Consider the following 22,489-nt stretch of genomic DNA (forward strand, 5'->3'; position numbering starts at 1 on the left):
ATACACAGACTTGGATTTGTCCTCGTTTGTGTGACAAGTCGCAAGCGCCAGGGCGATTTTGATGAAATACCAGCTCATAAACAGCTAAATGAGACATCCCAAATGTGACAGTGATGACATTTGAATATGCAAATTGAATTTTATTAATGTACACTTGACTGCAGTCTTCTTTTCTTTCTTCCCGTTTCCTTAATCTAATCTCGGGTTTTAAGATTACTGATATTCCTTCATCTCAGTTCAGCTGCTTTTATCTTCTGGTTGTCTTACAATAGTTGTTTCTAGGACCTCTCGACTGTGCTGACTACACAATAGGTGGAGTCAAGGAAAGCTGGTCCCTAGTCAGCTTTTTGGGATTGGTCATACGTCGGTTAAGGTATAATTGGTGTAAAGTGCTTTAATGGGAGATGATATGCACACTCTGCTCCAGCATGTCTAAGCCAGCACTGCTTTCTTTACTTTGCAAAGGAATTAATTTGAGTCACTGATGGCTACAGCTAGTCGAGAAAATGTAGGTTCCTGTTTTGATCCCACCTGATTGCATAAAGATCAGTGGATGCTGTCTACTCCAGTGATGTATAACCAGCAGTGGCTGTTGCTATAGGAACGATCCTTTTTCTGCCGTCATCAGCATTGAAGTCAAGAATCCTGAAGGCAGGTTAATGTCAGCCGAGAGGTCGCTCAGTAATTGCAAATGGTTATGAATGAATGAATTTGGTTGAGTCGTTCATCAGTCACACCCTCTGCTGTTGTACTTGTGCGCACGTTTTCTATGGCATTCAAAGTCTGTCTACAGCTTCACTACATAATATAAGTAGAGCTGGAATAGGTATTTTTGACTTGTGTTTCCTCTGCGCCGCAGCACTCTGGACTTGAAGAGATGGCTCTCTGCCAAAGGCGATCACAGTATGGGGTGAAAACTGATTAATTTAAATTTGCTCAAATAACAGATTCAATTAAAGGAATGCACATTCCCATAGTGAGCTTCTTATTTATAATATAGATCACACAGCAGGAGATCACATTAGGATGCTGTGCTTGGTAATTATATTAATTACACTGCCGCTGTGATGGTGTATAGATTCTGTGCTTGATTTGCTGCATAGACCAAATTTATATTAGACAACCAGAAATGAAAGCTTTTCAGAAATAGTACATGTATACTTTTTCTGTTTGGTAGTCTGTGCTATGAAATTAAAAAGTTGTCATATTTGTAAATACTTGGTTTGTTTAAAACCAAACCAAAGAGGAACATGTTTGCACTTTAAAATAACAGCAAAGGGGAAAGTGTCTGTGTGATATACAGCTTCTACAAGGCTGCACATGTAGTTTGCAGCCTGCACTGTGATCTGTTTTGCATGGCCATTTTGTAGCATTGTTGGCTTAACCTGTGCTTGCTTGTCTTGCTCTCTCTCCAAGCCTGATGTGTGGCTATAAATATCTCGGTGTTCACATGAGAGTGTCAGATATAGTGTGTATATTCTCCCAAATCTTTCCTTCCACATGTCTCAGTCTGCTGTCATCAGCCATTTCACGGGGCACTGACAGCTGGCAGGAGCTCACCTTGGGGCAGAATGGAGACTCTTGAGTGACAGCTTTGCTGTGCTGCAGGATTCTGTCGACCTCTCTAAGTGGTGACACCAGAGGCACTCGATCATGTGTGTGCATGTTGGATGATGGACTTGCGGTAATACGGGGAAGAATTGTGAAGCCTGGGGAGATGTCAGTGTTTCCCACTAAGACGAGACAGAGGTGGCGTGGGGGCACATGAGCTGTTCATGAGCACATGTGGACTGCTGCCCTGAACTTTTCTACACATTACCAGGCGGAGGCAAATGTGAGAACCCAATTGTTCAGTGCGATTGGATGTAAGACGTCTGTAGCCTGCCAGCTCCCTGATACAGAGTCGGTGTGCTTTCTGATTGCGCCCATGTGATAGTTCCACAGCTTATTGTCCCATTGATTCATAGTGACCACGTGGGCTTGCGCTGCTACCTTGCTCACATCAGATGAATCTTTTCCAGTAAGAGCATGTCTAAAGTGGACTGTTGCCCGTTGATAGGTACGTGTCATGATGGACCGCTTGAGACAACGGCAGACATAATCTTATTGTCATTTTTTATGAAAAGATGGTGTTTGAAAACATTATCTAGAGTTCCCCTGTTGGAAAGTGACTCTATGGTTTTAAAAAGCATGTTAGGATATAAACATCTGTCTCCTTTAACAGTATTTTTTCATTTTAATCTTCTCCGCAGTGGACTCCTTCCTCATTTGTTTGCTTCCCTACCTGCACGCACAGACAGACAGTCTGACTGACTTTGTTTATATAGTGGCAAATGCATATTTAGGACTCTCTACTTGTTATCTAGCAAGGTGTTACCTGTGCCAGGGTGGCAACCCTTAATAGTCCTACATCCTGAATGTACTCTGACATAAGCTGCAGGGGACAGTCCCTGATATAGACAGGATTTCAGAAACCACTTGGCGCTCTGTGTTGGCTGGTGTTTCCTTCCTTTTCTGTTTGCTCTAACTGGTTCTCTGACACGTCAGCGCTCATTAACCCTCCACGTTCTGTACTGTATATTTTGGATCAAGTTCCCTGCTCAAAAGTTGCCAGGTAGGCTATTGTAGAACAGATTGTACACTACCACAAGCTTTTTTTTTTTTTTTTTTTTTTGGTGGAAGTATGTTAATTTTTGATGCAGCCTTCTTTTGGCCCCAAGCAGAGATGGAAGACTAGGGAGCAAAGGTGAGAGAGTCACTTGGGGGATGGGAGAAATAAATCAATGACTTCGCTATAGTCACTGCTCCACTGCAACACCAGAGTGTCTGTCAGTGTGTTGGCTTTAGACAAAATGAATTACACAAACCGTATGTGATGTTTTAAAAGAAAGTTGCATTTGGAATTGTGGACGAGAAAGCATTACAGACACAACAGTTTCCAATTCACGAGTCCCTGTGTGTCATAAGAGGCATGAGGAGCAGAACCAAACTACATTTCTTTTATTTCAGGAGCGTGAGCAGAAGCAGAAGCTGCTGGACCCAAACCCAGTTCGCGTTTCCCAGCGGTTCTCTCAAAATCCCATAAAACATGAGGAGAGGGTGAGTGTTTGTCTCTGCTATGCTTTTTAGGTAGCGTTACACACCTAACAATGTCAGAATAAGCTGTGCCGATTTATTTAGCAATACAACGGGCATGTCATCCACTCATCTGGTTTTTAGTGCAAGACATTCCAGTACAGTACATGTTTGTACACGTACTGTGTACATTTATTCTCTCTGCTGTATATGTTGGTTTAGAGCCTGATTGTTTCTGCCTTTTATGTACAGAAACGTGTAGTTTTCTATACATCTAGCTTTCCTGGTGTGAGAGAAGAGTAGACTAATAGACTTTGTGGGTGTGTGCATCCAGGACAATCTCAAGGCCGGAATGGAGGAGGAGGAGGAGGAGAAGAAAAAAGATGAAGAGCTGGACAGGCAGGTCCTGCTGGCTGAGCAGAGACGAGAAGAGGAAAGGCTTCTGCAGGAAGAACGGCAGAGAGAGAAGCTAGAGAAGATCAAAGCTGTGGAGGGTAAGATGGTTACTGAAATAGATGGAATACAAATAGCACACTGCCAAGATGTTGTTTGTGTTTAAAAGATTTTTGAAAAATCTATCTTTTTAAGAATTTTAGTATGTGCAGAAAGTTGTAAGATATTAAGAAGCAGCAGTAATTTCACATTCTCTCATCAGTCATGTATCAGCAGCAGGTAGGAGGCTCTGTCAAGGGCAGAATGTATCATGAAGGGCACTCCCCACACAGGCTTTCACATCTTCTTTGCCGTGCTTTGGCTCTCACCAGCTGAAAAATCTGCAGTAGCATAGCAGCATTTGAAGCCTTGAGATTTATGTATAGTACACAGACACTGTGAAAGGGAATGCTCAGGGCCTTTAATCACAGGATCACTCCTCTTCTTCTCTGATGTCATCTGTCAAGGGTTAATGAACTGCTGATTGTGCTTCAGTAGAGGAGCCTCATTATTGTATTATAGATGAACAGCAGGACCTGGCCTACACTCTGTGTATTGCATATGTGGAATCCTCCTTCAAACATCTTTAATCCAAACGGCAGGGGGGCTGCCAGGCCTCTGTGCCTTTCATGTCGAAAGATAAAGCGGTTATGCATATGCACTCTCTGTGCTCTGTTCTGCTCTTTTGATCAACTTGGCCTAAGAAAAGATGGCCGATGAATCGTTCTCCTTCCACTTATCTGAGCTGCTGCTGCTGCGTGTGACATCTGAGGCCTGGTTTTCATCAATGCTCCCGAGAGTCTCAATAGACAGCAATTTATACTGTAACTGTAGGGTCTGAATAAGCAATCAAGCATTGTTTACCTGCACTCTGAGACTGGCGTTTTTCATTATTTGTGATTTTAATTGCCCCCTGTGTTCACGATTTTCTGTTAGAGCGTGCAAAAAGGCGGAAGATGCGAGAAGAAAAGGCCTGGCTGCTGTCTCAAGGAAAAGATCTACCACCTGAGCTCCTGAATCTGGAGCCATCCTCTCCCGTCCAGAGAACACGCAAGAATAAAGAATTGTAGGAAGTTGTTCACATTTAGTTTCAGATTCACTATCTGCTTTAGCGACTCATGATTGCTATTATTTTAGCCCGTCTAACATGCCGTATGTTCAACATTTCAGCTATGAAATTGATGACGACTACACTGCTCTTTATAAAGGTATGCCTGCAGAATTAATACCTGTTGCTATGTTTACATGCATGTACCTGTAACATGCATGTCACATGACAATTCACGTCATCTGGGCAGATGTGTGGTAGTGTAAACGGGAAGCAGAAGTTGGCTGCTTATAGAAAGTATGTAAAAAGAAGAACAGCTATTGCAGAAAGTAAGACCAGCGGTTTCTTTTCCTTAGTTGACAATGAAGTGGAACTGTTACTCAAAGCAACACACAAGTAACAGCTGGTCTTTGTGTTAAGAGAATGGCTCTGACCCATCAGGGCAAAGACGCAAAATCTCTTTGGTGGTGTCTGACACTGGAGCTTTATCAGTGGATTTGAGGTGATGCCTGCAGGGATTAAGCTGTGCTCCTTAACTGTACCTGAGCAGTTTTAGTCTTTGTAGGAATACCAGGACCTTAGATTTACCAGCAGCATATCCTCAACAGAAAAACAACACTGCTACACAATAATTAATGTTATCCACTTCAAATGCTGGCAGTTTTAAGGTATTAATTGTGGTATGGCGTACATGTTTCATGCTTTTTACTCCTCGTCATAACACACCATTGTAATGGCAAACGTGCATCCAAACACGCAGGAATAAACCACAAACTGTATACGAGTTTAGCGATACCGTTGGTTGATATTTATTTTTGTACGTTTTTAGAACCAATGTTGGGGTCTGTGACATTATTTCCAAAAATCTTACATCTTCCCTTTCCATACTAAATCCAGTTGCTGGGTTTAAAACATGTCGATGTAAATTTACAATCACTCGGATTAATGTCTGTTCTACTCTGTTCTTCAGTGCTTGAAGCCCTGAAAGCCCATAAAGATTCTTGGCCTTTCTTGGAGCCCGTTGATGACTCCTATGCTCCCAATTATCATGAGATCATCCAGGTACAGAATACTGTTGTTGTTTTTACAAATGTGTGACATTGGCTTCATGTTCGTTTCTGTCTGGTTTGTGCATTAATGCATATATAAAGTTTATTGATTCATAATTTTAATTGCTTTATTTTTATTGTCGTTCTAATCATTTCAGACTCCTATGGACCTATCCACAATTGAGAAAAAGCTCAATAACGGGGAGTATGTCGCTAAGGAGGAGTTTGTTTCTGACGTGAAGCTGATGTTTGAAAACTGTGTCGAGTACAATGGAGAAGACAGCGGTAAATTAAGCGTTCTAAACCATTTTTTAAATAACTTTGTTAAAGGCATCAAAATCCATTGCATTATGGATGTATTTTGAAAAAAGAATTTCATATGTACATTGAGACGCAGGGGGTGAGAGTGGGAGAGATCGCAGAAGAAAGGGGGGGGGGGCGGTCTTAGTACTGTGTTGGGGCCGGGGCCAGGGCAGCCTTGACAGTGATTAATGAGGAGTGATTGAGTTGTGCTCGAGTGCTCTGGGGGATTCAAGTCCTGCAGTGCCAGAGAAACATTCCAGCCCCTAAGCCCCCTGTCTGGAGCCATCCATCCAACTGAATACTCTCCTCAGGGAATAGGGGGAGGTGAGTGGTGAGGAGGCCCAGGGTGGGGCAAGAGTAGAGGGAAGGGGTTGAAGGAGCAAGGGTCAAACTTACGCCCTCTGACTTGGTCAGCTGGTTAGCACTGGGCCAGGACAAGACAGGATTTTTGTGCTCTGTTGGTATGTGTCTCACCTAATGGTCACTTCATGAGTGGCTGTTTGTGGGAGTGACTGTGCATGTACATGAAACGTTATTCTTTGAGTATATGAGTAGATGCTATAAACATGTGATGTATGTTTGCTACTTTGCTGAAGATGTGCGTTTTATGTAAAAAAAAAAAAAAAAAAAAAGGTTCTCGGGGGTTTTATCGCAAAAGAATCGCTGATGTTGGTGTCTTTCTGTCCTCAGAATACACTATCATGGCCGAGTCTTTGGAGCGTTGTTTTAGCCGAGCCTTATTAAAACATTTTCCATCTGAGGATGGCGACACGGACGAAGAGTTCCACATCAGTCGAGAAGACAAGGAGCGCAAGGAAAGAAAACGCAACCGTAACAGCAAAGCTTTCGGGCCTGAAAGTTTGATCAGGGCTACTGAGCAAGTACAACGTAAGCGAAGCTCACAAAAGGGCAAAAGTAGCGCAACTTCAGAGGAGGATGCCAGGCTGGCACGGCTGCATCCTCCTCATTGGGCTAACGGCCCCCCTCACCCGCACAGCTTGCCTCCAAGCCAGCAGCATATCCGGGAAGGAGATATCAGGGGGTTATACCACCCAGGGCAACAGGTATCCACAGACAAGACTTTAATCCTTTTTTTAATATATTTATTTATTGGGAGTCCTAATTCCTGTTTGAAATGCAAGAGGGGAAAAATATAATAAATTCTTTATTTTAACAGCTCCGTCAGCCTGGTCCCCCTGGGCCTCATGGTCCACACATGTATGCCCAAAGAATGGCCATGGATCCCCGCTTTGCCTACCAGGTTCATTTTTCCAGACAAGGAGACCCCAACTTAAACCAGTTGCCTCACAACTTTAACATTCAGGTATGCTTGACCTATTACACACAACCAACCACCTAATTGTGTGTATGATGCATCTTGATGCTGTTATAACAGACAAAGCCAGATATTTCATATTTTATTTTCCTTTTTTCCTCCAAGCAACGCATGATTGAGCCACACCACATGGGTCCTAGGTATCCAGTGGGTCCAGATCCAAACCAGCAGCAGCACTCGTACATGGGTCCGACTCATGGCCCATGCTTAGGACCACGTCCTATGACCCTACAGCCTGGAGCTCCTCCTGAAGCCAGCATCTACCCATCCCACCACCGTCCAGAGGGCCACACTGTGCATCCTATGGGGAACAGGTTCTCAGGCCCGGAAGGATCACCTCAGCACAACTACCCAGGCTTGAGACCTGCTGGCATGCCACTACCTACTATGTGGAGCGGTATGAATCAACAGGGGCAGGAGAGGCCCAGCGGCATATCTATTCAAGACCCAAACATGGTGAACCAGCGCAACTTTAGTTATGGTGGAATCCCCCCACCTGTGGGTCATAAACCGTGGCCAGAAGCTGCCGGATATCCCAACCATCCTTCCAATGCCCAGTTTCAAATGACTGCAGCAGCCAGCTCCCCTGGGCTCATGTCTGCACGTCCCACTGTGCCCCACTCAGACTCCTCCGGCAGGACACGCTTGGCTTCCATGCTGGAAAGCCCAGAGATGCTGGCCCTGCAGCAGCTGTCAGCCTCTTCTGGACCCCCTGCTGGTGCCCCTCATCAGCACACAGGCAACTTTCAGCAGCCTGGGCCCCCATCAAGAATTGGCAGCATCCCAGCTCACCCCTCTCAACAGCTTCCCCCTGCCCCTGAGGTTCAGCTGCTGCATCCTGCTAGAGACAAAGGCCCAGATAGACAGCCTCCCCAGCAGACAAACTTGCACCCCAAAGGTAGACCTGACCTTCTCTTGCTGTATTTCACCAGTCTGCGTGATAGAGCACTAGACTCAAGTGTCTCATTTGTTAATCAGCACAGCCCCCATCTTCTGTCAAGTACTTCTTACAATTTGACTTTAATTATTTCTCACAGTAAGCGGCAAATTGAATATTCATCAATTTGGTTACATTTTTGCTGATATTTTTGAAAATATAAAAGAGATTACATGTCGTCATTTCAGCCTCATGGGGACGCCTTTAAATGTTTCTATAACCTAATTGTAAAGAAATGGAACAGAACATTTTTTTAAAATTTGATTTGTATTGTGATTCTTTTGGATAAGTGGCATAAAACGGGGACAACGTGTGCATTGTACTTCTAGTCATACTAAAACAGTCTAACCTGCAACATTGTTTTCTCCTGTACGTTAACAGGCACAACGTCAGAGAACAAGATGGCTGCGAGCAGCATTTCTGAAGATGCTCCATCACACAAAAACATGGTTCCAGTTAACCAAGGGAGCCCATCCAACCCTAGCCCCACAAGGCAATACTGTGGGCTTGCGGATAAAATGCAGAGCCCCCCAGCCCCAACCTTGGCCAGATCAGAAGAGAATCCTTCTGGATCAGCGGCCGCACAGAGTTCAGCTGAAAGCCAGTTAGATAGTCAGGGACACTCTGCCAGTGAAAGTAATGGTACCATTCCTGTTTCATCCCATCCCAACTCAAGTAACACTGATCCTGCTCTACCCAATCCCCCACAGCATAAACCAAACAGTCCACAGCCAAATGCTCCAAGCCTTGCACTTCTTCCTCAGAACTTCCCACCACTGGATGTTTCAGCAGCTCAGAATTCCACTCAGCAAATGCCAGACAACTTAAAACTCGCAGAAAGTGTAAATCAGGAAGGCAAACCCCAGCAAGCCATTCAAAAACATGAGCAACCTGAGGTGGGCAGCACCTCTCCTAAAAGCCACCCTCAGAGCTCTCCTCAGCCACTGAACCAGAACACACAGCAACACAATTCTCTGCTAACCTCTCATCATGTCCCCCAAAGCATCTCACCACACTGCACTACACAAAGCAGTCCCATGCATGGGATGCCACACGGTGCTACTCAAGGAGCCCAGCCTGGACCCCCACACCCAGCCCCTCTGACCTCTTTGCCACCCAGCCATCCTGCCCCTCTATTACCCTCTCAGCCCAGTCCAGCTGATCTCGGAGATCAAAGACCTAGCGAGCCTACGAGGCTGGACACGAGAAGCACTGCCATGTCTCCACAGCACACCAGGATGACATCAAGTGTTTATAAACACCCGGTTTTTAGTCCAAATCGCCATCAAACTCAGTTGGTGGGTAGTAATGTGGGAATACAGGCTCCAAGTGGGCCATTAGATGGGCACAATCCAGCCGTACCTCCTCACTCGCAAGGCCCAGAAAATTCAACTATGAGTACTTATGGCATGGGGAACCCTCCACTTCCACACTACAACCGGGCAAATATGAATAGGCCCATACCTCCGTCTGCTCACCACCCATATCATAACCAGTCCATTAATGCTCTCCACAATCTTGCTCCCAACACCAGCTACCAGCAGCAGCAGGGAGGGTCAACCTACCCCTACCACGTGCCAGGTCAACAGCACCCTCATGGTCATGGCAATGTGTACCCACCTCATCAGTATCAGCAGCAGCGCTACTATGCCCAACCCCATCCCCAAACTCAGGCCCATAACCAAGCCACGGGCAGAGGGGGTTACCCTCCAGAGGAGTGGAATCGGCCTCATTATCAGTCTCACCAGGCAATGTCACACAATGCCTACTTACCTGTAGCCAGTGCCAGAGCTAATGGTCAGCTAAAGGAGAGCAGTGTCTCACCGCTGGGGTCTGAAGGCTCCAGCGGTACAAGTTTGGTTTCCCCAGGCCCAATGCCAGAAACAGGGACTCATCCTGGAGGCACAGAGGAAGGGAAGTGTGAAAACCAGCAAGCTGGTGGAGGCAGCAGCATTAATGACAGTCCAGCAAAGCGTCCCCACAATGAGGGCTCAGAGCAACCTGAAAGCCCAAAAGAAATCCTGGACCTTGACAGCCATAATGCTGCTGCTCAACGCCGTAGCATGCAGCATCCACATGCGTCTGTGGCGCACATGACGTCCGGTTTTGTGTACGACCCTCGAGCCTTACATCCAGGAATGCAGCAAGGTGTCGTCCATCATATGATGTCCCAGGCCCGTGGAGCTGGAAATGGATCCCCTTACCAACCATACCCTGATCCACGACACTATGCTGCTCAGAGACCCCACTCACACCTGATGGAAGCTCTGCAACGGCCCCAGCAGCTTCCCTATTCCCCTGGCCAAACACGCATGGCCATGTACAGACACCCCCGACCCGGGGGGCACTTTCAGGGCATGATGATTCAGCAGCGAGGTGTGGGACCAGAACGCTTCATACATCCAGGGTAAATTCTTACATAGTTTATATTGTCAGTGGGTATTTGACTGTTGTTAATTGTGATGACTTACCTGATATATTTATGTCAAAACAAAATGTGAAAATGTCCCCTTGAATCTCAGAAACTCTGGTGGGCATTCCTTATCACTACTTTAATTTAGTTTGCTTGTTTTAAAGGTTAAAACTATAATAAGAAAATAAAATGACCACATCAGTCTCACAGTCTTAACCAAGCAGCATAATGTTGCAGAGTCTTATTGTCCTACCAATGGCACTCGGACTGCAAGAGCTAACAAGTCGATTTATTTACAGACAACAGATGATGGCTGCTCCAAGCGGCCTTGGCAGTAAACAGGGATTGTGATTAAAGTGAGTATAAAGACATTTCATAAATTGTTAAAACTTGTGTTTTATTCTATTGTTTTTTTAGGTTTCCAGTCGAAACAGCAAGATGAATACTGCCAGAGAGGCATTTCTAACTGATTGTTGTTGTTCTCCTTTCAGAGATGATGTTGTCAATGAACATCTGGATAAACCAGTGAGCCAAACCGCTTCTGAGAAGAGGAGACACTTTTTCCGAATATATTTCCTACTGATCTTCTGCCACTGTGCAACAGTTTTGTTCAGCAGTGGAATTAAAACTCCAGCCAGGCAGCTGGTACTACAAAGTAGAATTAAAATGTGAAATGTTACTGAGCCTTGGAGAACAATTCTCTTTCTCGTGTGCCCTCCACCGCAAGAGCTTACGGAGGTCACTTACAGAATAGCTGTGAAACTGTTAGGAATTCACTGACTTGCTCGAGGACACTTCAGTAGCATGGTTGCTTCCCAGCGTGAGCATTTGAACTTTAAACCTCCTGCAGAAGGGGCGCCCCTTTTAACCACTATGTCAACCTGTTAAACACAGGAGACATTGCCTTCAAGAACACTGGACAGCACTCTTCTACATGAGCCGTCAGATTGTAAAAGGACGGATTAGTGACCACTGAACATAATGTTCTTATCCTGTCTATTGACTGTAGGGCAGGATACTGCACCTACTGACAGGACTGTGAAAAAGACGAGATGGACTGGGGGTTTTTGTTTGTTTGTTTGTTTTCTTTTTGACTACGATTTTCTTCTCCAACCATATCTAAACTCAGGTGTATAAAAGGAGGTACTATGAGACTGTCACCCTAACCTAGTCAACTCAAAAGCCCCTGGTAGTTGCCTTGGTTTGTTTTTATGAATGTATGAGTGAATGTGTAGACAGGAAATGCAGCGCAGCAGCTGCTTGTGAAAGAACAAACAACACTGATCATCCATCTGAAGCACAAATCATCCCACCCATTTCTTGTTCATTTCCACCCAATCTCTAATGCTTTTCTTTCTCTGGAGCACACACACAGTATATGCATCATTCAAAGCTGCCTTCATTTGTTTGAATGTCTTTGAGTAGCAGAGAGGGACCGGCAAGGGTGGTGTCAATGTTATCTAAATATGTGTGATTCTCTGTTGTGCACTATCGATTTCTGTCAGTCTTGACATCCTGGAACCAAGTGGCCTTGGATAGTCGTATTTTAGTCGATACTTATTAATGCGTAAATGTATCTAAGAGTGTATACTATATTAATCACCGCCCTTCACTGCACAGACTTATTTCGGACGATATACTCACTGGTGTATACACGTGCACAGAGCAAATGCATACACAAAAAAATTATTTGGCTATTCGAGTGTCCTCCAACAAGTTTTAGTTCTTTGTTCCTTTACGGTTCCTTTGAGTCTTCCCCATGTCAGTACTAAACATATCCTCAGGGTGTACAGTTTCTTTATACGGGTACTGTTCTGAATTATTTGAAGGAGGAACAGCATAAAGAAAATGAGACTGCAGCTGTGGCAAATCAATCCACCTCATGAAGAAGTTGACTTGTGAGGGTCATTGGCCTTAATAATAATTAACTGTCCCCTCTTTTTTTTTTTTTTTTAAATATATTGCTTTCGTCAGAGTTAATTGGATTTTAATAGGATCTAATTTGTTACTCTACATTCCACTTAATTTGATGTCAAATCATTTGCCATCACAATGAATTTTGGTTCTTTGTCTGCGAGCCCCACTGGGGAAGTTTAGCAATGGCAAAAAAAGAATAATCTACCTCATCTAGCCAGTCTGTGGCATCTACAAAGTCTATCCACTTCTTCTCGTACTCTGCCAGACTCCTGCGGGGTGACGTTCTGTGACCAGCATGAATTGATGTTAGCACCACTTTTAGATCTCATGACTGTAGAACTGAGAATGAAATGGCCTTACATTGCTTTACCGTCTTTGGTGGGAAATAAAAAGCTTGTGTGTCGGATCTCTGACTAATTATGGTGCTCACTGACGACCTCAAGTAGAGGTGATTACTCGGCTGTCTGCAGGTGCTGAAGCGTCCACTGTTCCATGATATTGCACCTTCATTCTTATCATTTTTAAAAAAAAATATTATTAGAGAATGATGGACAATATTTAGTATTTTAAGATGGGACTATGTCTTAACTTCTACAGATCAAACGCCATTCCACCTACAGGTTGTGGGCAGTAGTCCAGTCTAAGGTCTGTAATGGGCTGTATACAGTTTGGCAGCATTAGAATGTCTTAAATTATAGGACGTTGTAATGAAATATTCAAGAAAAGAAGCTGGGTCGGGGAAAGCTAGACGCTATGAGACAATTTTGTAAATGTATCACAGAAGACCTGTCATAGATGATTTGCTATTTTGTTAAAATAGGCAGTATTAGTGAGCTCAATGGGGCCACTAAGGAGGTAGTGTGTTCACTCGTGCTGTCTAATGTATGAAGGGCAGTTTGTTTTATTTTTTAATAAGGTCTGTAAGGTTGCGATGTTATCTTATGGTGTACAGGTGTGTGTGTTTGTGTGTACAGATGTTTTTTCTCTCTTTTCTTCTGGTGCATACAATCGGCACCAGATGACTGGAAGTGCGCGTTCATCTTTCACTTTACTCTGCTGTCATCTCTCTGCACTAGTTGTAACCCAGTTAGGCGTGATTAAATGTGAATCATATTTATTTGCTGTTTTAAGAATTTTTGTACATTTTTGGACTTTGTTTTAATATAATTCTGGTGTCTGTCTCTTTTTCTCTCAATGTTTTTGATGTTTTTAAGCAGTCGTCTTTTACCTCAGTAGCCATTGGAGAAGAAAAGACCTGTGTCTTTCATTTTGAAGTGACGTTTACAAGTTCTTATCTGACTGACATAGATTATTTTGGAAATGGAATGGAGTATTTTCTCTACTGTACATTTCTTAGAAATAAAAAATGTTTCTCAAACAACACTTTGGCCTTTTTTTGAGAAATAAACACTGGGTTGTGTTTTTTTTTTTTTTTTTTTTTTTTTTTTTTTTTAATAACTCTATTGGAGTAACTGAAACGCTAAAAATAATGAAATGAAAAAGGCCACAATGTGACGGCTGATGCATGACAATGCATTAATGTATTTGGAGGCTTTACACCATCACTTTTGATTAGTGTTTATCCTGGTGATGAACACCCTCCACAGATTGAATGCTGCTTTGTCTGACCCTTCTCCTGTCTGCAGGAGTCACATATGTGACGTCAGAGGGCTCCTCCTAATAAAAAGTAATATATTCTTTTGTTTAGGCCTAATGAGGCCAAAATTGGCATTAGAAAGAAAATGCAAATGAGGCATGTAATTAAGGCGCTTTAATTGAGCCCAATTACGCACATTGTTGTGCAACTAGCTTTTAAGGAAATGCAAAACGCAACATGCCAGTAATGCTAAAGAACTACTATATGATCAAAATGTACTAAAACTTGACTTGATGATGAAGCTGTGGAAACAATAACCAAAGTTTGTGTTGATTTTATACAAAGGAAAGAAGGATGGCAAGTTCTGTGTGTATCTCTTGCCCCACCCACTGCTCGTTTTTATTATTAACAAAACCATAAGGTTTAGATAAGGTTTGTTTTGTTTTACAAACAGTGAAATGAATTGTTTTACGGAAAGAATTTTCCGTATTTTTTCCTCTTTTTTTGTTTGTTTGCAGGGTAACTATGATGTCACCAGCAAAAATATTTTTTCGTTCTTGTTTGGTTAATCATTACTTTGTTTTCTTTCTCTCTCTAATATATCGACGACTGGTTTCCGCTGTTAGAGTAACCAATCAAATTATTCCAGGGACAAGCTTTAGCCAATCATTAGCCTTCTAAGCAAAGCGACGGAGTGAGAAAGAGAAAACAAACACGACGGAGGTTATTGCATCTCGCAGAGTGTTTATTTTCGTGAGTCTGTCGTCTTAAAAGCGCAACTTAAAAGAGAATGCAGACATTTTTAGCTGACATAGTCGAGCAAGATTTTCCGATGATCTCTGTTCATAAAGCGACTCTCGCCGGGACTGTTTACAAAGTCGTCTTCACCAGCTAAGCTAATCGCTGTGCACCAACACTCTGAGTAAGTCGGGCTGCTGTTAGCCTAAGGTAACTTAACGATAGCCCTTTTTCTTTTTCTGTGTTTAGTCTGCTGTGATAAGTTGTGAATTTGTCTTCTAAAAAGTAATTCTGATTACGATAGGATTTTGTAAGGGAAATAACCGCTGAGGAAGCGGCACCTGGTTGTTTTCTCTGTTTCGCCGGTGTTATAGGTTGGCGTTTTATTTTTACCCCAGCTATTGGGGAACAACTGTTTTCTGTTCCGCAAAGAGGCTGCCGTGCTTTCTCAGTGCAGTTTGCCTTAACTCGTGACGTTTTCTGTCTTAAACCAGCTCCCACCTTCTCTACCTAAAATGGCAGCCCTGCTACAGCGACCCCACGCGGCTGTGCTCTGTTTGTCGATGCTCTACTTGACCGGTGGCATGTCCATCCCGGACCCCAAGCAGAGAGAGGCTCTAATAAAGCAGGAGTCCTCCATGCAGACAGGTGGGCAGCAGGTGTTGACTGACGCCGAACAGCGTCTGAATGCTCGGCTGTTAAAAATGAAACAAGACGAGATGGAAAGAGAGGAATTTCCTCCTGCTATGCACTTCTTCAAGGCCAGGGAACTCATCAGGAACAGTCCCATCTTCAAGCTGCTGCAGAAAATGCCTAAAGGTACACAGCTGCTGACAGAAACATGGATAGAACCTAATTTTGACACAGTAATATTGTATTCCCAAAAGATAGTGGAAAATAACAAAATTCTCATTCAGGAAATATTGCCAAATATTTATGCAGAGTATCACAGTTTTTATTTCATTATAATTTTATTATTCACGATTTCAGGTGGAGCTCTACATCTCCATGACTTCTCCATGGTAGATGTAGAATGGCTGGTGAAGAACGCGACCTATCGGCCACATTGCTATATTTGCTTTACTAGCCGGTCCGTCAGATTCATCTTCTCGTCTCAGCAACCGAAACCTCTGCCAAATTGCTCTTCTTGGGCCCTGCTGGAAAGCCTCAGGGCCAAGACTGTGAACACCACAGATCTTGACAACAGGTGATCTTGTTTGTGTTGCAAAAAATAATAATTTAGAAAGAGACAATAGACACAGAAACACTCTTGCGTAACTTTTATGTAATCGTACCACGAGTCCTTTAATCTTCTGTGAATTCTGTGAGGCTTCATATTGGTATATTTAGTTTTGTCTGCATTTCCATACATTTTCCTGTCAATGCTGAGACCATGTGTGAGAGCACCCCCGTAACACATGGCCTCAAGTGCACCTCTGATTTTTGACCTCTGGCCTCCTAAAATTAATAGGTAACCGTATCAATTTGTCCTTCTTGTATTTGTATTTTATTGGCACAACTAAGTGGCTTTAAATCTGTGAAATATTACATCCGGATATTATCAGTTAGCTGAAACTATTAGGAACAAGGTGAAGTCTCATTAAAGGGAATGAAGTCTGTTATCTTAATCATAAACAGCCCGGCTATTATGAAAGGTAGGACGGTTTAATTTGACAATTTAGTGATTGTTGTTTTTCAAAGAGTTAATAATAATCCTGCATAGTTTTAACTTCAACCTCAGGAAAATGGTAACAATATAATGTTTTGCGTATGTTTGATATATGGAGTATAAGCTAGTTGTTGGTCTTATCACAACCTTATCTGCATACTTGCTCTTAGCATCATGGGCAACCTGACGCTCTTCACTGATAAGGATCCAGAGGCAGTGTACCCCACTCAGACTGTGGTGTGGAGTATATTTGAAGAGACCTTCCAGGCAGCGTATGGTCTGGTTACTTATGCTCCTGTGTTCAAAGACTATTTCTACCAGGGCCTCAGCCAGTTCTACATGGACAATGTTATGTATCTTGAACTTCGCGCTATACTTCCAGAGGTATTTTAATACTTACATTCTAGCTATACTCTATATATACTGATTTCCCTGTGTGTCTGATGTACCCAATGGATTCACACGTGTTAATTTGTTCTTCTTTGTTATATTTAGATATATGATTTGGATGGCCGCACTTATGACAAGGCCTGGACTTTGAAGACCTGCCAGGACATCTCAAGGCAGTTTGTAGCAAACCATCCTGACTTTTTTGGCGTGAGAATCATCTTTACTGCCAAAAGGTTGCTGCTCTGAGTGCTTTTAAAAATTAGTCTGTACTATTTATTCTTAATTCCACACTGCTTCTGACAGATAAAATGCAGATTTAATCACTGATCAATTCTGCCTATAATAATTAGAGGTATTTGTAACTATTGGAGCTATTTTGTTATATTTTGTAACTTATTTAATTTAGTTAGTTACTGTTCTTACCATCTTGGAGCAACTGGAATTGATAAAGTATTCTGTTCCTGTGTATTTCAGGACAATAAACACTAACACAATGCTTAAAGTTGTGGAGGAGGCTATGGAGCTGTACAGAGACTTTCCTGATATCATGGCTGGTTTTGATCTGGTAAGAGACACTTTTACAGTTTGAAATCATTGAATACAAAATATGCTGGAACATCCCAAATGGACTGAAATGGTATCATGGCTTCTATATTTGTTGAAAACAAGTACACACAAAAACTTGTGTTTGCGTTACAGGTGGGTTGGGAGGATGGCGGGAGACCCCTGTGGTATTACAGAGATGCCTTGTCGCTCCCTGTAGAGAGAGGGGTCCCACTTCCTTTCTTTTTCCATGCTGGAGAGACAAGTGAGAATTCATCATGATTCCAGTGTACCAGTATAACAATCATAAGTTTGTTTTTAACCCCCATATATGAAACTGCACAAATGTGAAGTTTACTATACGTTTAATCCAGGGAGTGCAAAAAAGTATTTGTAAGTCATATTCATTTTGTTTGTCTTTACTGTGTGCAGATTCTCAGGGTACGGAAGTAGATCAGAACATATTGGATGCTCTTCTCTTTAATACGTCACGCATTGGACATGGATTTGCACTAACGCGCCATCCAGTCGCCAAAGAGTGGTCTAGAAAAGATGGGGTTGCTGTGGAGGTGTGCCCCATCTCCAACCAGGTACACTGCTATCTGCCACTATACTGTACACGGATGGTAATGTTTTCCTGTTTGTAGTGTGAGTGGGCTAAAACCCTTTGTCTCATCTTCTCCTTCCACATACCCTTACCCAGGTGTTGAAGTTGGTCAAAGACTTGCGAAACCATCCAGCTGCTGCACTAATGTCTGAAAACCACCCGGTTGTCATCAGCTCCGATGACCCCGCCATATTTGGTGCATTTGGCCTCTCTTATGACTTCTATGAAGCTTTCGTTGGTTTGGGGGGCATGCGTTCCCATGTAGGCTCCCTTAAACAGCTGGCCATAAACTCTATCAGGTGAAGTTCTGCTAAGATGTGACTTGTAGTTGCATTGTGTGCGCCAGCATGCTTTTGGGTGACTGATGTTCCCGTGTCTGTGTTTCAGGTATAGTTCTTTGACTCCCGAGCAAAAGGAGAAAGCACTGTCTCTGTGGCAGAGAAGATGGGATAAGTTTGTCTCTGAAAATGCCTTTTAGTAGTAAACTTGCATTTGAAAACGACAAACAATGATACAAGCAGTCCTTTCTGCTGTGAAAGGGGCTTTTTGTAGGACAGTCGAAGCTGAACCATGAGTGTAAATGTCAAAGACTGCTGAAACAGCCACTGAGCAGGTTTGTGGTAGGCACAAACATAGTGTTGTTCCCCACAATGTTTTATAATGAATGAAATAATTATGTGTCATAACATGTCGGCTACTGTGGAAAAAAAAGCCTTTAAAAAAGGTAGAACAGACTCACAATGCCATGTTAAATACAGTAACAGTGTCACACAGCTTTAAGTGATTGAGATGCTAACTGCTGTTTTATTATTCTCTCTGTGGTTCTCTCGCATGTTGCATAAGCGTGACAGGTAGCTTTTTTGTGTGTGTTTTAAATCATATGACCTATGGAACATTTTTCTTTAAAAACAGCATTTTTTTTAAAACATCTGTAAGATTTTTTACTTGAATCTAATTTTAACACTTATGCCTTCAACTGACTAGTAATTAGTATTTGCTTATGCAGGCAAAACTGCGCAAAAGACTTGAAACACAAAAACTAATCATCTTTCAGAGGCTACTTTTTAAAACAGTATCTGAAATTTAATTAATAGTTTTCAAATCATGCAAACATGAATGTTCTGAACTACATTTCACAGAAAAGCAGCTGATTATTCACTGTGATATTCCGTTTATTCATTGTTCTTTTTATGTAACACCATCACTGGTATCAGAGCAGTGCATCACCCCTCATCTGCTGCAGGTGTTGAACTTGGAGAAGAAGCTGTCATCAATACATCCTCTTTTAATGTCTGGTTTCCTTAAAAATGAAGCGTTGTTAAAAACAGTGAGACAGTGTACACTGTGTTAAATTTAATAAAAACTATTTTGTTCAAAAGTTACTAACTGTTGTTTGTGTGTTTCGGCCAGTTGGGCGTTGGCGCGGTCCAGGTCTCGCCTCAGCTGCCTGTTCGTTCGTGCCTGCTGCCTCTCAGTAAGCAGAGTGGTACGAGCTGAGTTCAGGCGCACGCGATCGTGCCACTCTTCTTCTTGTTTCATCTCCAGTTCTTTTCTCTTTACATGCACAGACAACACACACATTAGGAGATAAAATGCTTAATATGGGCTACCTTTTAAATAATCCATACTGTTTGAGTGCAAACATGTATTTTTTTTTTTTTTTTTTACCCTCTTCTCCTCCATTTGATATTTCTGGATTTGAATGATCTGCTGCAGGCTCTCAGGAGCTGTTCTCCTGTCACTGCTGGGACTCAGGCCGGGCACGGCCACCGTACTCGGGGTACCTTGAAACTGGCTTTGCCTGCCATTGATTTCTTTGTCTTGATGCCGCTTTTCTTCAGCCTTTGCCCATGGAGACACGTGAGTAACAAGGTGGAAATAAAAAAATGTTTATTGAAGCCTATAGCAGCGTTTAATGCAGTTAAATTCCTCTGACTCACCATAGACCGATTGAAGTCTTTAGTGGCGATGACAGCTGCCTTTCTCTTTTCTATCTCAAGGCTCTGAAGTTGCACAGCTCTGTTGTCCATTTCTACTCTGCGTTGGTCATAACGCTGCTCTAAAAATTTCAGTAGAGAATATGACGTGAGCTTGACTTTTGTATTTGAACTGAGCATGTGTATCAAGCATGGTTTTAAGACAAAACCCACCTTCCAGCTCTTGTTGATGCCTTTCCGCTGCCTGCTCAGTCTGCTGCTGGGTGAGCCACTCTCTGAGCTGTTCCCTCTGGTTCTGCTGCCTGATCTTACTTTCTGGGTCTTCACCCACCAGGCCAGGAGGCATCATATGTGCATCACTCTGCTCTACTTTTTTAATACAGCTGGGATCATTCAAATCATACTCTCGCCGATCTTCAGGGTGCTGGTATTGCTGCCTGTAGGCGACAACGGCTTTTTCCAGTGCACGCTTCTCCTTCATTTGGCGGCTGTCGAGAATGTAAGCTACTTTGCCATAACGGAGCATATCAGCATCTGCATGACGATCACATGCCACACACATATATCACAGTTCACTTTAATGAAGGATTGAATGACACACATCAGGAAACAAATCTGAAGTAACTCACCATAAGCGTTTTGTTCCTTTTTTGCAGCTTCTACTTGTTCCCTTTTCTCTTTCACCTGCTCATCTAGGGCTTCCTTGTCAACCTGTAGAACAGTCATTTAGAGACAAACACAATGCGTTAACCTCCTCTGCCGCAGACTTTCCACTTCTGTTTAATTCAGACCCACAGCAGAGCCTCAAACACGTACCCCAATCGTCCTCAGTTTGTCATTAAAAATCTTTTCCTTTCTTTCAGTCTCTATGTTGCGACGCTTCTCCAGACTGGCTCTGGCGAGGCGCTCTGAAAGTAGTTCAGTTTTAAGCATTTTGGCTCACAGCGGTGGCTACAATTTAGCTGAGGATTTGCTCCCATCGGAAACTTAGATTTCAAACACACTGGTTGCTAAGACACCAGAGTGTTCGCGAGCCGTCGTAAAACCTCGGCTTTTTCCGGAGCACTCACCCCAGATGCCTCGGATCGGAACATTTCAGCTACTGAAAGCACACGAGTGGCAATGCGAACTGTGTCGCTTACCGACTCACATTTGCTCGTCATGTTTTTGAGATGAACATCACCAAACCATCCAATCGATCATTTTTCCTTCTCCCAGAATGTTAGTTTTGATATTTCTATTCTGCTTTAAAGCACATTCCTGCCACTTAAGCTCTAAAGAAAAGATGTCTGAGGGACACGCAACAGTATTTACGCGTCACGCTCAGATTAAAAGTTCCCTGATGTCGGTTTCCCATCACTTTTGTATCTTGATGACATATTTCCTCATGCTCATCGATGACATCTCCGTGATTTGGTTGAGATGAGAAATGTAAACGTGCATCTCCAGTGACATTCTGGTACTCATTAGCTGAAATTCTTCCAGCATGTTATTACACAAGCTCAGCATAATTCTCTGCTCTCTGATTGGCAAGAAAGTTCTGGACAGCCTGCACAAATGCTTCCCATACTGCTGATTCAGTTGAAGCACGAGTTCACGGATATCTGGACCAGCAAAAGCACTTTCCTTTCCCTTCACTTTTCTTGAGGCTAAAGTTATTTCTTAAATGCTGTAACACATTGCTGTTTTGATTCAGTCGTCCTGGTTGTCCAGTACTTGGAGGAACATCTGAACTAAAAAACGGGATGTCCTAGACAATTTTCTGATTTACAGGTGAAAGAATTCCAGTAGCAAAAATACACGCTGAGCAGTGTAATCAGCTAGGATAACTGATTTTATGAAAACAAAACCATAATCAGGCTCATATGTGCTAGGTTGTTTTTCTTATTAATGTTATTTCAGAATAACAGTAACCAGTGATATTAGCTAGTCTGTCTGCATTTGGTTACAATGTAGCTTCTGACCTAATTTGCAGACTTTATGAGACCTTATCAGCGTTACACATGTAGCAGGATGGTTTAAGCCTGCTATCAATGAGCAAGCATGCCTGTTTTGAATATGCTGACCTATTTCCAGCAGGGGCGCTGTGTCTATATAACGAGGCTCTATCACCTCCCTCCCTATGAGCACGAGCCCGTCCAGCGATTTAGCTGAAAACATCAGAAGATCCGTTTTGTCGGCCATCCAAAGGTTCAGCAGTAGTGCACTCTCAGCAGCTGCAGTCTCCACTTCACAATTGCTGCAGCACATGTCCAGCCAAATCGCTGGACATGCTCGTAAGCAATGACTGTAGAAAACAGTTATTGCTCGTAAGCAAGAAGTGAAGCAGCTCATGGCCGTGAGAAGTGACCATCAGGGGAGAGCAGACACAATCTGACCACTACCTACCGGCACACTTTTGCACCGGAAGTTTTCGTGAAGCTTTTATTTTGGTATTTCCGTTGAGCCGTACAATAAATTTGCATGTTAGCTAAATATTTAGTTTCCTGTAACATTTA

General features: G+C 43.0%; 3 protein-coding genes across 5 annotated transcripts in view; 2 read left to right on the forward strand and 1 right to left on the reverse strand.

The window, feature by feature from the left end:
- Positions 1-13,841, forward strand: part of LOC134631624 (chromatin remodeling regulator CECR2) — a 32,515-nt gene extending 18,674 nt beyond the window's left edge. Inside the window, exons 8-19 of the mRNA XM_063480150.1 lie at positions 3,010-3,099; positions 3,410-3,569; positions 4,444-4,573; positions 4,678-4,715; positions 5,526-5,617; positions 5,763-5,889; positions 6,598-6,971; positions 7,085-7,231; positions 7,349-8,141; positions 8,562-10,587; positions 10,893-10,949; positions 11,085-13,841. Of these exons, the coding sequence (XP_063336220.1) occupies positions 3,010-3,099; positions 3,410-3,569; positions 4,444-4,573; positions 4,678-4,715; positions 5,526-5,617; positions 5,763-5,889; positions 6,598-6,971; positions 7,085-7,231; positions 7,349-8,141; positions 8,562-10,587; positions 10,893-10,944 (4,029 nt within the window). The 3' untranslated portion in view covers positions 10,945-10,949; positions 11,085-13,841. The remainder of the gene's footprint in view (positions 1-3,009; positions 3,100-3,409; positions 3,570-4,443; positions 4,574-4,677; positions 4,716-5,525; positions 5,618-5,762; positions 5,890-6,597; positions 6,972-7,084; positions 7,232-7,348; positions 8,142-8,561; positions 10,588-10,892; positions 10,950-11,084) is intronic.
- A 944-nt stretch (positions 13,842-14,785) lies between these two features.
- On the forward strand, positions 14,786-18,549 carry ada2a (adenosine deaminase 2a). 2 transcript variants are annotated; one of them, XM_063480152.1, is made up of 10 exons: positions 14,786-15,055; positions 15,340-15,664; positions 15,836-16,052; positions 16,685-16,898; positions 17,010-17,137; positions 17,379-17,469; positions 17,604-17,712; positions 17,880-18,037; positions 18,151-18,353; positions 18,442-18,549. In XM_063480152.1, exons 2-10 carry the CDS (start codon positions 15,361-15,363, stop codon positions 18,530-18,532), a joined length of 1,515 nt encoding a protein of 504 aa, XP_063336222.1. In that variant the 5' UTR covers positions 14,786-15,055; positions 15,340-15,360; the 3' UTR covers positions 18,533-18,549. The 2 variants fall into 2 exon arrangements, with proteins under 2 accessions (XP_063336222.1, XP_063336221.1); XM_063480151.1 differs by having other exon boundaries at positions 14,786-15,029.
- An 842-nt stretch (positions 18,550-19,391) lies between these two features.
- On the reverse strand, positions 19,392-21,378 carry ribc2 (RIB43A domain with coiled-coils 2). 2 transcript variants are annotated; one of them, XM_063480155.2, is made up of 6 exons: positions 21,134-21,378; positions 20,621-20,702; positions 20,205-20,525; positions 19,995-20,113; positions 19,723-19,896; positions 19,392-19,608 (listed from the first exon to the last, which is right to left on the reverse strand). In XM_063480155.2, the coding sequence occupies exons 1-6, from the start codon at positions 21,152-21,154 to the stop codon at positions 19,408-19,410; spliced, it is 918 nt and encodes a 305-aa protein (XP_063336225.1). In that variant the 5' UTR covers positions 21,155-21,378; the 3' UTR covers positions 19,392-19,407. The 2 variants fall into 2 exon arrangements, with proteins under 2 accessions (XP_063336225.1, XP_063336223.1); XM_063480153.2 differs by having other exon boundaries at positions 20,808-21,378.
- Positions 21,379-22,489: the final 1,111 nt, after the last annotated feature.

The sequence above is a fragment of the Pelmatolapia mariae genome, linkage group LG7 (genome assembly GCF_036321145.2).
Source record: "Pelmatolapia mariae isolate MD_Pm_ZW linkage group LG7, Pm_UMD_F_2, whole genome shotgun sequence".
In the NCBI taxonomy this organism is placed as follows: domain Eukaryota; kingdom Metazoa; phylum Chordata; class Actinopteri; order Cichliformes; family Cichlidae; genus Pelmatolapia; species Pelmatolapia mariae.